The sequence below is a fragment of the Salvelinus namaycush genome, unplaced genomic scaffold (genome assembly GCF_016432855.1).
Source record: "Salvelinus namaycush isolate Seneca unplaced genomic scaffold, SaNama_1.0 Scaffold503, whole genome shotgun sequence".
Classification (NCBI taxonomy): Eukaryota; Metazoa; Chordata; class Actinopteri; order Salmoniformes; family Salmonidae; genus Salvelinus; species Salvelinus namaycush.
In genome coordinates, this window is record NW_024061202.1 from 45,608 (window position 1) to 60,653 (window position 15,046).

At 41.7% G+C, this 15,046-nt stretch overlaps 1 protein-coding gene across 1 annotated transcript in view; it reads right to left on the reverse strand.

The window, feature by feature from the left end:
* LOC120041682 (equistatin-like) overlaps nt 1-12,789 on the reverse strand; it is a 43,976-nt gene extending 31,187 nt beyond the window's left edge. Inside the window, exons 1-4 of the mRNA XM_038986545.1 lie at nt 12,720-12,789; nt 10,091-10,222; nt 9,884-9,958; nt 225-236 (exon numbers count right to left, since the gene is read on the reverse strand). Coding sequence (XP_038842473.1) covers nt 225-236; nt 9,884-9,958; nt 10,091-10,222; nt 12,720-12,789 — 289 coding nt within the window. The remainder of the gene's footprint in view (nt 1-224; nt 237-9,883; nt 9,959-10,090; nt 10,223-12,719) is intronic.
* Between the last annotated feature and the right edge of the window lie 2,257 nt (nt 12,790-15,046).

The window sequence follows — 15,046 nt, forward strand, 5'->3', positions numbered from 1 at the left end:
TTTTAAAAGGGAGTTAGTTGTGATGGTCAATATTTGGTTGAGAGTCCAGAAGACAAATTCTCAGCTAGGCTGGTAGACTGACTAATAGATGAAATGTCTTTGTTAATTGCTTGGCTATTATTGTAGATAATATTTTTCTAAACTGACTTGCCTAGTTAAATAAATACTTTCTTCTCTAGAGGCACTGTGTGTCCCTTGGTGATCAACTGGTGTCTGTACCCAACGTTGTGAAGTACCTTGGCGCAAACCTGGCATCTGTGCACAGCTCCGAGGAGGATCACTTTCTACAGGCGTTGGTCTTGGTGAAGACTGTTGGTTTCCCTCCTACCTGGATTGGCGGCTTTTATTCTGTTAAGGTGGGACCATTAAGCACAGCGTCATATAGAGCCATTATTGCAAGTAACGCCGTTCCATCTTTCGCAAGTGAAAAGCAAACCTTGTTAAAAATGTGAGGTTTGGCATGTAGGCTACCTGTAATTTGTGAGTTGTCTGAGTTGTGTGATGTTCTAATGTGATGTTGTGTGGACCCCAGGAAGAGTAGCTGCTTTTTTTAACAGATACTCAAATGGGTTCCTAATAAAATGTCAAGATTACCCAGGTGACAGGTAGCCTCGCCGTTAAGGCCATGGGGGCAATAAAGGCAAGGTTGGTAGTTTGAATGCCAGAGCTCACAGCCTGAAATCTGACATGCCCTTGAGCAACACCCTTAACCCTAATTGATCCTGTAAGTCATTCTAGATGAATTTACTAAATTACTTTAATGCATTTAACTGTCAACTTCAGTAGGAGGCTTTTATACACATGTAAAACAGTTGTAGTTAAGTATAAATGCGATCGAAGTAATATATTCCAGGCAGTCTGCTTGTAAACATGTGTATGGGGTTTCTAGCTTCAAGTTGTAGACTAGTTATGGTCTTTGAAATGCATTGGGATGATTGCAAATGTGAGGAGTAGGCTCCAAGTTCTTTACACAAGCATCAGTCGGTGTGTTGTGGTAGCTTAGTTTCAGGTGGTCGAAGAAAGACTATACATTAAGTTTATTCTGAAACCCCACTTCCCCCCCCCCCCCCCCCCCCAGGACAGGCAGTGGTTCTGGAGCGATGGCGCCAACTTTGATCACCAGAACTGGGCAAAAGGAAGGCCTGATGCTGGTGCCAGAGACACTTGTATTCATATCAACTTTGGAGGTACAGTAAGCTGTCATTCACTGATCCAGTCATCAAATTAAACTTATTCTTAGTTCATTTAACTATTTATTCTCATAGACTTTCCTACTGTTGTCTGTCTACAGCTGAATATTTAGGTTGTGTTTCGTCTTCAGGTCAACAGCGCTGGAACGATGAATTATGTGTAATGAGCTTGCCCTCGGTGTGCTCCCTGAGACTCCTGCCTCTTCGTCAGACTATACATTAAAAGCAGCAATGCTATTCCGTAGTTCTGCATCAATACTTCATGGTAACGTCAAATACTTTGTTGCTGTTAAATGAAGTCTCATTTACTACACAAATATTGAGGAATTGTTTGCAGCCAATAAAATGTGGACACTATTTTGTCTAATGAGTTATTGAACATGAATGATACGTTGAAGATAGTATTCTTTCTTACGGGTCCCCTGTGGGACTCAAACCCACAACCCTGATGTTGGAAGTGCCATGCTCGACTGTGTCACCAGGACATATAACTGTCGTTGTGCTTAACTTTTTGTAAATGTTTACCTGTGAAATGACGCAGTATGTTTAGGAGGTTCAAAAGACATGTTTAACCTATCATGAAGTTTGTTTCTGAAGTTCAGTTTTAAAGAACTGAGGCCATTAAGCATTATGCCTGTCCTTTGTCACTACACACTAAAAAAAGTCCACTTGTTTACAATGACGACGGCGCCATCCTATAGGAAACCGAATGATGGCTGAATGTGCTATAGCCTGGATTTGTACCAGGTACTGTAGTGATGCCTCTTGTACTGAGATGCAGTGCCTTTGACTGCTGTGCCACTCAGGCACAGGTTCCTGGAGTACCCTTTAGGGTTTCTTCAAGTTGTAACTAGGGGGAATCCCTTGTAAGTGATCCTTAAAGCAAAAATTCAGTCATGAGGTGAAATGCCAGCGGAGCTTCAAGTCCAATGTTTTATATCTGGGGTGTTGATGTTCTCTATCCGTAGCCAGAATGCTCACCTTGCACTGCAACATCGAACAGGATTCCAGTTACATTCATCAGTGGTGTAGGGAGGTTGCAGTCTGAACATTTTTATTATACAGATTAACAAAACTATCTCACGACAGATTTCATACCTCGGTGTTTGTGGTGATTGACTTTTGCTAAAAGTTCTCATACTTTGTCCATAATGTAGAGTCCTATAGGGTATTAACATTTCTAGGACACACGTTTCCCCCCCACAACATTCCGCTGAAAAGGCAGCGTGCGAAATTAAAAAATATTGTTTAGAAAATATTTTCACACCTTAACAAGTCCAATACAGCAAATGAAAGAAACATCTTGTTAATATACCCATGGTGTCTGATAAATGTACAGCGAGATCAACATTTATGCTAGATCTCCAAAACGCACACAGCCATTTTTCCCAGCCAAAGATAGTCAAAGCCGAAATAGAGAAAATGAATCACTAATCTTCATCAGATGACTCATAGGACATGTTACACAATACATTTGTTTTGTTCGATAATGTGCATATTTATATCCACAAATCTCGGTTTACATTGGCGCTATGTTCAGAAATGCCTCCAAAATATCCGGAGTAATTAGAGCCACGTCAAATAACAAATATTCAAACTTTGATGAAAGATACATGTTTTACATATAATTAAAAATACACTTGTTAATGCAACAGCTGTCAGATTTTTAAAAAACTTTAGGAAAAGCTTACCGTGCAATAATCTGAGACGGCGCTCAGAAATACACATTTCTCCGCCATGTTGGAGTCAACAAATTACATAAATATTCCCCTTGATCTTTCATCAGAATGCAGTGCCAGGAATCCTAGTTCCACAAATCGTTGATTTGTTCGATAATGTCCATTACTAGTGTCCAATTAGCTACTTTTGCTAGCACGTTTAGTTCACATGTCCAAACCCTTGCGACGGTCCAGTTGATCTCGGACGAAAACTTCAAAAAGTTATATTCCAGGTCGAATAAACTGGTCAAATTAAGTAGAGAATCAATCTTCAGGATGTTATCATATATCTCCAATAACGTTCCAACCGGAGCGTTCGTTTTTGTCTACAGAGCAATGGAACACATGGCCATATCATGACTAGTGCTTCCTTCCACGTTCTACTGACTGTTGACATCTAGTGGATGGCGTAGGAAGTGCCGTCAGATCCATATCTTACTGGGATGTGAATAGACAATGAGTTTAACATCAACCAGCCCCAGAATTTCCACTTCCTGTTTGGAATTTTGCCTGCCATATGAGTTCTGTTATAATCACAGACATAATTCAAACAGTTTTAGAAACTTCAGAGTGTTTTCTATCCAATAGTAATAATAATATGCATATATTAGCATCTGGGACAGAGTAGGAGGCAGTTCACTATGGGCACACGATTAATCCATAGTGAAAATGCTGCCCCCTATCCCTAAAAAGTTAATTGACGAGGTACGGGAGGATGAATGTGCTCTGCATAACATACCAATACCAATTGACGTACCTCGTCTGTATACCTGCGGACACAAGTCTTCTGCACGCAATACAGCTAACCTTATCCATTGAATTGTGTCCATGTTCTGTTTAAGATTGACACAGGAAAAGATGGTATCAAACAATATTTGTCATACAAGGGACAAACCTCACCTTCATCATTCCATTTTTCAGTTAAGAGCCTGCTTCTACTGTCCTTATCTAAATGTTTGTTGGGCAGGTAGGTTCCTGCAAGAACCCCCACCAGCTAAGGAGGTTTATTGATGAACCCCACCTATCTTATTCAACTGTAATCATGCACCTGCAACAAAGCTAGCTCAGATGTGCGAGTGCCTTCTGAATCCTAGTCCAAGTACGCTCTAAAAATGTGAGGTTCAACTGGAGTTCTAAGGTCCGCAGTTCTTTTTAGAACCTTACGGTTCTTGGCACTGAAAATGGCCCACAAAAGGTTCTTCCAAGAACCCCATAGAAGGTGGATAGATCAAAAAATATATATCAGAAGACACTAATATGACCCCACCATCAATAGACACTAATATGACCCCACCATCAATAGACACTAATATGACCCCACCATCAATACACACTAATGACCCCACCATCAATACATGAATATGACCCCACCATCAATAGACACTAATATAACCCCACCATCAATATACAATATGACCCCACCATCAATACACTAATATGACCCCACCATCAATACACTAATATGACCCCACCATCAATACACACTAATATGACCCCACCATCAATATACAATATGACCCCACCATCAATAGACACTAATATGACCCCACCATCAATATACACTAATATGACCCCACCATCAACACACTAATATAACCCCACCATCAATACACTAATATGACCCCACCATCAATACACTAATATGACCCCACCATCAATACACTAATATGACCCCACCATCAATACACTAATATGACCCCACCATCAATACACTGATATGACCCCACCATCAATATACACTAATATGACCCCACCATCAATACACTAATATGACCCCACCATCAATATACACTAATATGACCCCACCATCAATAGACACTAATATGACCCCACCATCAATAGACACTAATATGACCCCACCATCAATAGACACTAATATGACCCCACCATCAATACACTAATATGACCCCACCATCAAAACACTAATATGACCCCACCATCAATACACTAATATGACCCCACCATCAATATACACTAATATGACCCCACCATCAATAGACACTAATATGACCCCACCATCAATAGACACTAATATGACCCCCACCATCAATACACTAATATGACCCCACCATCAATATACTAATATGACCCCACCATCAAAACACTAATATGACCCCACCATCAATAGACACTAATATGACCCCACCATCAATACACTAATATGACCCCACCATCAATAGACACTATGACCCCACCATCAATACACTAATATGACCCCACCATCAATACACACTAATATGACCCCACCATCAATATACAATATGACCCCACCATCAATAGACACTAATATGACCCCACCATCAATATACACTAATATGACCCCACCATCAACACACTAATATAACCCCACCATCAATACACTAATATGACCCCACCATCAATACACTAATATGACCCCACCATCAATACACTAATATGACCCCACCATCAATACACTAATATGACCCCACCATCAATACACTGATATGACCCCACCATCAATATACACTAATATGACCCCACCATCAATACACTAATATGACCCCACCATCAATATACACTAATATGACCCCACCATCAATAGACACTAATATGACCCCACCATCAATAGACACTAATATGACCCCACCATCAATAGACACTAATATGACCCCACCATCAATACACTAATATGACCCCACCATCAAAACACTAATATGACCCCACCATCAATACACTAATATGACCCCACCATCAATATACACTAATATGACCCCACCATCAATAGACACTAATATGACCCCACCATCAATAGACACTAATATGACCCCACCATCAAAACACTAATATGACCCCACCATCAATAGACACTAATATGACCCCACCATCAATACACTAATATGACCCCACCATCAATAGACACTATGACCCCACCATCAATACACTAATATGACCCCACCATCAATACACTAATATGACCCCACCATCAAGAGACACTAATATGACCCCACCATCAAGAGACACTATGACCCCACCATCAATAGACACTGATATGACCCCACCATCAATACACTAATATGACCCCACCATCAATAGACACTATGACCCCACCATCAATACACTAATATGACCCCACCATCAATAGACACTATGACCCCACCATCAAGAGACACTAATATGACCCCACCATCAATACACTGATATGACCCCACCATCAATACACTAATATGACCCCACCATCAATAGACACTATGACCCCACCATCAATACACTAATATGACCCCACCATCAATAGACACTATGACCCCACCATCAAGAGACACTAATATGACCCCACCATCAATACACTGATATGACCCCACCATCAATACACTGATATGACCCCACCATCAAGAGACACTATGACCCCACCATCAAGAGACACTAATATGACCCCACCATCAATAAACACTAATATGACCCCACCATCAATAGACACTAATATGACCCCACCATCAATACACTGATATGACCCCACCATCAATACACTAATATGACCCCACCATCAAAAGACACTGATATGACCCCACCATCAATACACTAATATGACCCCACCATCACTAGACACTGATATGACCCCACCATCAATACACTAATATGACCCCACCATCAATAGACACTAATATGACCCCACCATCACTAGACACTGATATGACCCCACCATCACTAGACACTAATATGACCCCACCATCACTAGACACTGATATGACCCCACCATCAATACACTAATATGACCCCACTATCAATAGACACTGATATGACCCCACCATCACTAGACACTGATATGACCCCACCATCAATACACACTAATATGACCCCACCATCAATACACTAATATGACCCCACTATCAATAGACACTAATATGACCCCACCATCAATACACTAATATGACCCCACCATCAAAAGACACTGATATGACCCCACCATCAATAGACACTAATATGACCCCACCATCAATAGACACTAATATGACCCCACCATCAATAGACACTAATATGACCCCACCATCAATACACTAATATGACCCCACCATCAATAGAAACGAATATGACCCCACCATCAATATACTAATACGACCCCACCATCAATACACTAATATGACCCCACCATCAATACACTAATATGACCCCACCATCAATACACTGATTTGACCCCACCATCAATACACTGATATGACCCCACCATCAATACACTAATATGACCCCACCATCAATACACTAATATGACCCCACCATCAATACACTAATATGAACCCACCATCAATAGACACTGATATGACCCCACCATCAATACACTGATATGACCCCACCATCAATACACTAATATGAACCCACCATCAATAGACACTGATATGACCCCACCATCAATACACTGATATGACCCCACCATCAATACACTAATATGACCCCACCATCAATACACTAATATGACCCCACCATCAATACACTAATATGACCCCACCATCAATATACTAATATGACCCCACCATCAAGAGACACTATGACCCCACCATCAAGAGACACTAATATGACCCCACCATCAAGAGACACTATGACCCCACCATCAAGAGACACTATGACCCCACCATCAAGAGACACTATGACCCCACCATCAATAGACACTGATATGACCCCACCATCAATACACTAATATGACCCCACCATCAATACACTAATATGACCCCACCATCAATACACTGATATGACCCCACCATCAATACACTGATATGACCCCACCATCAATACACTAATATGACCCCACCATCAATAGACACTAATATGACCCCACCATCAATACACTATGACCCCACCATCAAGAGACACTAATATGACCCTGCCATCAATACACTAATTTGACCCCACCATCAATAGACACTAATATGACCCCACCATCAATAGACACTAATATGACCCCACCATCAATAGACACTAATATGACCTCACCATCGAAAGACAATATGGCTTGTCTGAAGGTAGACCGGTACCAGTTTAAAAAATGAATAGACGTATACAGTTTATTAGGTACACCCATCTAGTACTGGGTTAGAGCCCCCCATTGCCTCCAGCCCATTGCCTCCAGAAAATCCTGAATTCTTCAGGGCTTGGAAACATTGCTCAATTGGTATCAAGGGACTTAACATGTACCAGGGAAACATTACACCTCCGCCACCAGCCTGTACCGTTGACACCAGATAGGTTGTGGCCGTGGACTGATGCAGCTTACTCCAAATCCTGACTCTGCCATCACGCAGCCATGCAATATCCATAGGGAAACATTGGCAGTAGAATTGCTTTACAGATGAGCTCAGGGACCTTCAATGTGGCACTGTCATAGGAAGCCACCTTTTCAACAAGTCAGTTTGTATAAAGTCTGCCAGGAGAAGGCGAACTGCCCAAATGCATAGTGCCAACTAAAGTTTGGTGGAGGAATAATGGTCTGGTGCTGTTGTTCATGTTTCGGGCCCCTTAGTTCTAGTGAAGGGAAATCTTAATGCTACAGCGTACAATGACATTGTAGACGATTCTGTGCTTCCAACTTTGTCACATCAGTTTGGGGAAGGCCCTTTGTTTCAACATGACAATCCCCCCATGCAGGTTTATACAGAAATGGTTTGTTTAGATTGGTGTGGAAGAACTTGACTGGCCTGCACAGATACCTGACCTCAACCCCATTGAATACTTTTGGGATGAATTTGAACGCCAACTGTGAGCCAGGCCTAATCGCCAAAAATCAGTGCCCGTCCGCTCTTATGCTCGTGGCTGAATGAAGCACGTCCCCGCAGCAATGTTCCAACATCTAGTGCAAAGCCTTCCCAGAAGAGTGGAGGCTGTTATAGCAAAAGGGGACCAACTCCATGATTTTGGAATGAGATGAGATGTAACGAAACCAGGAGATATGAATCATCTTTCATCAAGTCATCCTACAAGTTCTAATACAACATTTACTCATGTAAAGATGAAGAGCATGTACTTTATTTTACAGGATGATATAATGCATGAAGCAAACAATGGAATGATTTAGTGAAATGTGAAGCTGTAGACTCAGTAAAGGGGTCTTTCATCCCTCTGTGGCCTGGAACAATTCTTCAGCCTCTGAGTAGCATGGTTCTGATTGTGGACTCTGCTGAACTCCTGTATATATATTGGAATGACATTTCGATGTCGACGGAGGACCAAAGCTGCCATAATTAAAATGAATATAAAGAATCCCACACAAAGGAAATACTGACAGATTTCATTCCACAGTCCAAGTCCTGCAGTCAGAGTTAGGATGCTAATATTTTGTCAACTCTTTCAGTTGTGTTCCGTGGGTGTCACTGAGTAGGCTGATGCCCCATTTCATGGACCCAAGAGCCATAGCATAAAAAGGCCTTGCCTGTGCACGTGAATAAACCCCGCAACCCCTTCTCGGATGTCAATCTTTCTGATTTCCACCAATCAGTGTTGATGTCAGAGTGATTAGAGGGACAATAGAGTACTGAGTAGCAGGCAGTTAACAAGTGTGGTAGACTACTAATGACCATCAGCAGCATCAGAGCTTGGAGAAGCCTAACTACTACATTGTCACGTGGAATTTAACTGCCTTCATGTCCTGTAACTGCCGGTGTGGTGGTAATACAGTCACCATAACAGTCCTACTCCTTCCTCCACTTCCCAGAAATGAACTGGTTCAGATACATTGTTCAGCATATCACACCAACAAGAAAGAAAGTAAATCAACAGTTTAATCTCTGGATTTCTTCATTTATTTGTATAGAATGTGAATCAGGTCCTGTAGTACAGTAAAGACAACTGTCAAAGTCTTCAACATCTTCGTTCCAACGCTTTTCATCTCTGTCCACATCTACAATTACAGACACAACAACAACATAAACATCCAGAACCAGCTACAAAGAAATAACATTTAGTGAATGAGTGAGAGTGTGTGTGTTGTTGTGTGTATATACCTTGGTGGACAAGTGGCTAGAAGTTGCTAACAGTTGATAGCAGTGCCTGGTGGAGTCTCAGTACCCGGGATCTTCTGTCCTGTTCTGGTGACACACCAACAGTAACCTACCAGAAATGGACATGTTAATAACCTGTTAAATATATAATATTTACACATTTTACTGTAACACATTGAATTTGTCACGTTCAACTGAATTGGAGAATTTACTGTGGGCTTGTATGTGTGTGCGTGTTAACCTGTAGAGCCTGAACATTGCTCAGGGGTGTATTGTCCATCGTCGTCACAAGTGGGGATGAAGGCTCCAATTGGGCGCCTTAGCGCGGCATCTCGAGCACGCTCACAAGGGGTCTTGAGTTGTATGATACCATCTTGATAGACAGGTAACATACATTGTAATGTGGACATAACATAACATTGCTGGACAATGTATGGACATGCGTATGGACACAATATACATTGCTGGAACCTTGGGCTGTGAATCTCAATCTTATACATCAACATACATCTCTGGAACAAGAGGAGTGGCAGGTAGCCTAGCGGTTAGAGAGTTGGGCCAGTAACACAAAGGTTGCTAGTTTGAATCCCTGAGATGAGAAGTTGAAATATCTGTCTATGTGCCCTTGAGCAAGGCACAACCTTAATTTATCTGGTGTCACGGCTGACCTTTTTAAACTGTCTCTTCTCTCTAGGGAGGTTTCCATGGCTTGGAAGACATCCACGGTTTGTCTTTTTTTTTTTTTATGGGGAGATCAAGCTGATCCTAACTGTTTATGGCCTATTGCTATTTTTCCCTGTTTTTCAAAAGTTTTGAAAAACTTGTCAATAATCAACTGACTGGCTTTCTTGATGTCTATAGTATTCTCTCTGGTATGCAATCTGGTTTCCGCTCAGGTTATGGATGTGTCACTGCAAACTTAAAAGGTACTCAATGATGTCGCCATTGCCCTTGATTCTAAGCAATGTTGTGCTGCTATTTTTATTGACCTGGTCAAAGCTTTTGATATGGAAGACCATTCCATTCTTGTGGGCCGGCTAAGGAGTATTGGTGTCTCTGAGGGGTCTTTGGCCTGGTTTGCTAACTACCTCTCTCAAAGAGTGCAGTGTATAATGTCAGAACATCTGCTGACTCAGCTGCTGCCTATCACCAAGGGTGTACCAAAAGGCTCAATCCTAAGCCCCACGCTCTTCTCAATTTACATCAACAACATAGCTCAGGCAGTAGGAAGCTCTCATCCAGATGATATGCAGATGATACAGTCTTATACTCAGCTGTCCCCTACCTGTATTTTGTGTTAAATGCTCTACACCAAAGCTATCTTAGTGTCCAACAAGCTTTCTCTGGCCTTAACCTTGTTCTGAACACCTCCAAAACAAAGGTCATGTGGTTTGGTAAGAAGAATGCCCCTCTCCCCTCTGAGGGTTTAGAGCTTGAGGTAGTCACCTCATACAAGTACTTGGGAGAATGGCTAGACTGTACACTGTCCTCTTGCGGATCGCCTTCCACAAGCTTCCCACAATAAGTTGGTTGAATTTTGGCCCATTCCTCCTGACAGAGCTGGTGTATCTGTGTCAGGTTTGTAGGCCCCCTTGTTTGCACATGCTTTTTCAGTTCTGCCCACAAATTTTCTATAGGATTGAGGTCAGGGCTTTGTGATGGCAACTCCAATACCTTGACTTTGTTGTCCTTAAGCCATTTTGCCACAACTTTCGAAGTCTGCTTGGGATCATTGTCCATTTGGAAGACCCATTTGCATCCAAGCTTTAACTTCCTGACTGATGTCTTGATGTGGCTTCAATATATGCACATCATTTTCCATCCTCATGATGCCATCTATTTTGTAAAGTACACCAGTCCCTCCTGCAGCAAAGCACCCCAACAACATGATGCTGCCACCCCCGTGCTTCACGGTTGGGATGGTGTTCTTGGCTTGCAAGCCTCCCCTTTTTCCTCCAAACTTAACAATGTCCATTATGGCGAATTAGTTCTGTTTTTGTTTCATCAGACGAGAGGACATTTCTCCAAAAAGTACAGTATTTGTCCCCATGTACAGTTGCAAACCATAGTCTGGCATTTTTATGGCGGTTTTGGAGCAGTGGCTTCTTCCTTGCTGAGCGGCCTTTCAGGTTGTGTCGATATAGTACTCGTTTTACTGTGGATATAGATACTCTTGTAGCTGTTTCCTCCAGCATCTTCACAAGGTCCTTTCCTGTTGTTCTGGGATTGATTTGCACTTTCCACACCAAAGTACGTTCACCTCTAGGAGACAGAACGCGTCTCCTTCCTGAGTGGTATGACGGCTGTGTGGTCCCATGGTGTTTATACTTGCGTACTATTGTTTTTACAGATGAACATGGTACCTTCAGCCGTTTGGAAATTGCTCCCAAGGATGAACCAGACTTGGAGGTCTACATTTTTTTCTGAGGTCTTGGCTGATTTCCTTTGATTTTCCCATGATGTCAAACAAAGAAGCACTGAGTTTGAAGGTAGGCTTTGAAATACAGCCACAGGTACACTTCCAATTGACTCAAATTATGTCAATTAGCCCATCAGAAGCTTCTAAAGCCATGATATTATTTTCTGGAATTTTCCAAGCTGTTTAAAGGCACAGTCAACTTATTGTATGTAAACGTCTGACCCACTGGAGTTGTGATACAGTGAATTATAAGTGAAATAATCTGTCTGTAAAATTTTGGGGAAAAATGACCTGTGTCATGCACAAAGTAGATGTCCTAACCGACTTGCCAAACCTATAGTTTGTTAACAAGAAATGTGTGGAGTGGTTGAAAAACAGGTTTTAATGACTCCAACCTAATTGTATGTAAACATCCACCTTCAACTGTAAGTGTGAGGTGTGTCACTCTTACCTATGGGAGCAAAGGTGTCTCCCAGAGCAAAAGCTGTGCTGACAAGCAGAAGGATGGTCAATGCCACCATGGTGATAGTCTGGAGAGAGAGAGAGAGAGATATGTTGTACTGGAAAACCCCAAATCACTGGAATGGCTGAGAGGTTAGGAAACCCTGTGTTAAGTACATAACCTACTGTATAGCTGTGGGTACTAGAGGAGAGGAGAGGAAACCCTGTGTTAAGTACATAACTGTTAGGAATTTTGTTAATAAATAGTTAAAACAAATTCTAGCTTTAGATAAAACTATAACTAATTGAACTCTGCATGCCTGGTGAAAAGAGATTTGTGTTGTGGGTCATAAAATATGCAGAAAGGGTCGTTAAACTATGGTTGAACTGACCCAACTTAGCCCTGAGGTGCTTAGATAACTTTTTAGGTTTTCCATTATCTTGAGTTGTCTGCTAAAGTGGTAATCAATTATAGTGAGCCTTCAGGATAAATGATTATATGGTGTTTCATGTGAGTGCCCTGTGAGGTTAGAATGAACTTTTGAACCTGTTTTCTATTTGTCAGGACAATGAGACTTAATTCTGTAATCTATGACGTCATATCTTGTATATAAACCTGTGTTTATGATCAAATGGTAGCTTGCTCCGAGAATAAATACTACTATTATCAAATTTTGATAAGACTGTATCCTGTCTATTTTATGTTAATAAGTATCTTACAAATTCTTATAAATAGACAGATTGAATTTAATTAATGAGTATATTGTAGGAATTATTTAATTCCACTAACAATAACCTACTGTATAGCTGTGGGTACTAGAGGAGAGGAAAGGAAACCCTGTGTTAAGTACATAACCTACTGTATAGCTGTGGGTACTAGAGGAGAGGATAGGAAACCCTGTGTTAAGTACATAACCTACTGTATAGCTGTGGGTACTAGAGGAGAGGAAAGGAAACCTTGTGTTAAGTACATAACCTACTGTATAGCTGTGGGTACTAGAGGAGAGGAGAGGAAACCCTGTGTTAAGTACATAACCTACTGTATAGCTGTGGGTACTAGAGGAGAGGATAGGAAACCCTGTGTTAATACATAACCTACTGTATAGCTGTGGGTACTAGAGGAGAGGATAGGAAACCCTGTGTTAAGTACATAACCTACTGTATAGCTGTGGGTACTAGAGGAGAGGAGAGGAAACCCTGTGTTAAGTACATAACCTACTGTATAGCTGTGGGTACTAGAGGAGAGGAGAGGAAACCCTGTGTTAAGTACATAACCTACTGTATAGCTGTGGGTACTAGAGGAGAGGAGAGGAAACCCTGTGTTAAGTACATAACCTACTGTATAGCTGTGGGTACTAGAGGAGAGGATAGGAAACCCTGTGTTAAGTACATAACCTACTGTATAGCTGTGGGTACTAGAGGAGAGGAGAGGAAACCCTGTGTTAAGTACATAACCTACTGTATAGCTGTGGGTACTAGAGGAGAGGATAGGAAACCCTGTGTTAATACATAACCTACTGTATAGCTGTGGGTACTAGAGGAGAGGATAGGAAACCCTGTGTTAAGTACATAACCTACTGTATAGCTGTGGGTACTAGAGGAGAGGAGAGGAAACCCTGTGTTAATACATAACCTACTGTATAGCTGTGGGTACTAGAGGAGAGGATAGGAAACCCTGTGTTAATAAGTACATAACCTACTGTACAGCAGTGGGTACTAGAGGAGAGGAGAGGAAACCCTGTGTTAAGTACATAACCTACTGTATAGCTGTGGGTACTAGAGGAGAGGATAGGAAACCCTGTGTTAATACATAACCTACTGTAATTGAGAACAAAGGCCACAAACATACAATTACTATTCAGGGGAGAATATGTGGACCAGGTGTGGGTAATGACACAGTTCAGTTCCTAGAGGCCGGTGACGTTGGCCTCCGAAACCGGTGCACAGAAAGAGCAACAGTACTGGAGGGATCCGTGACAGAGAGGTTAAGGAAACCCTGTGTAAGCTACAAAACTTATGCAACTGCTAAGGCAGCATTTTCCCAACTCGGTCCTGGTGATCCCAGGTATCATCTCTTCAACCACTGACAATAGATTCTCCTTGCACACAGGAACATGGATGCTTCCCAAATGGCTTCTTATCCCCTATGTAGTGCACTACATTGGACCAGGGCCCACAGTGAACAACATAGAGAATAGCTCAGGGCCACAAAGATAATATGGACCCTTGTCTAAAGTAGCTCACTACTAAGGGAATAGGAGGTCAGTTGGGACATAGACAGGTACAGTATTAGATGAACAGATGTTGAAATCTCACCTTCTGAAGTCTTCAGTTGTA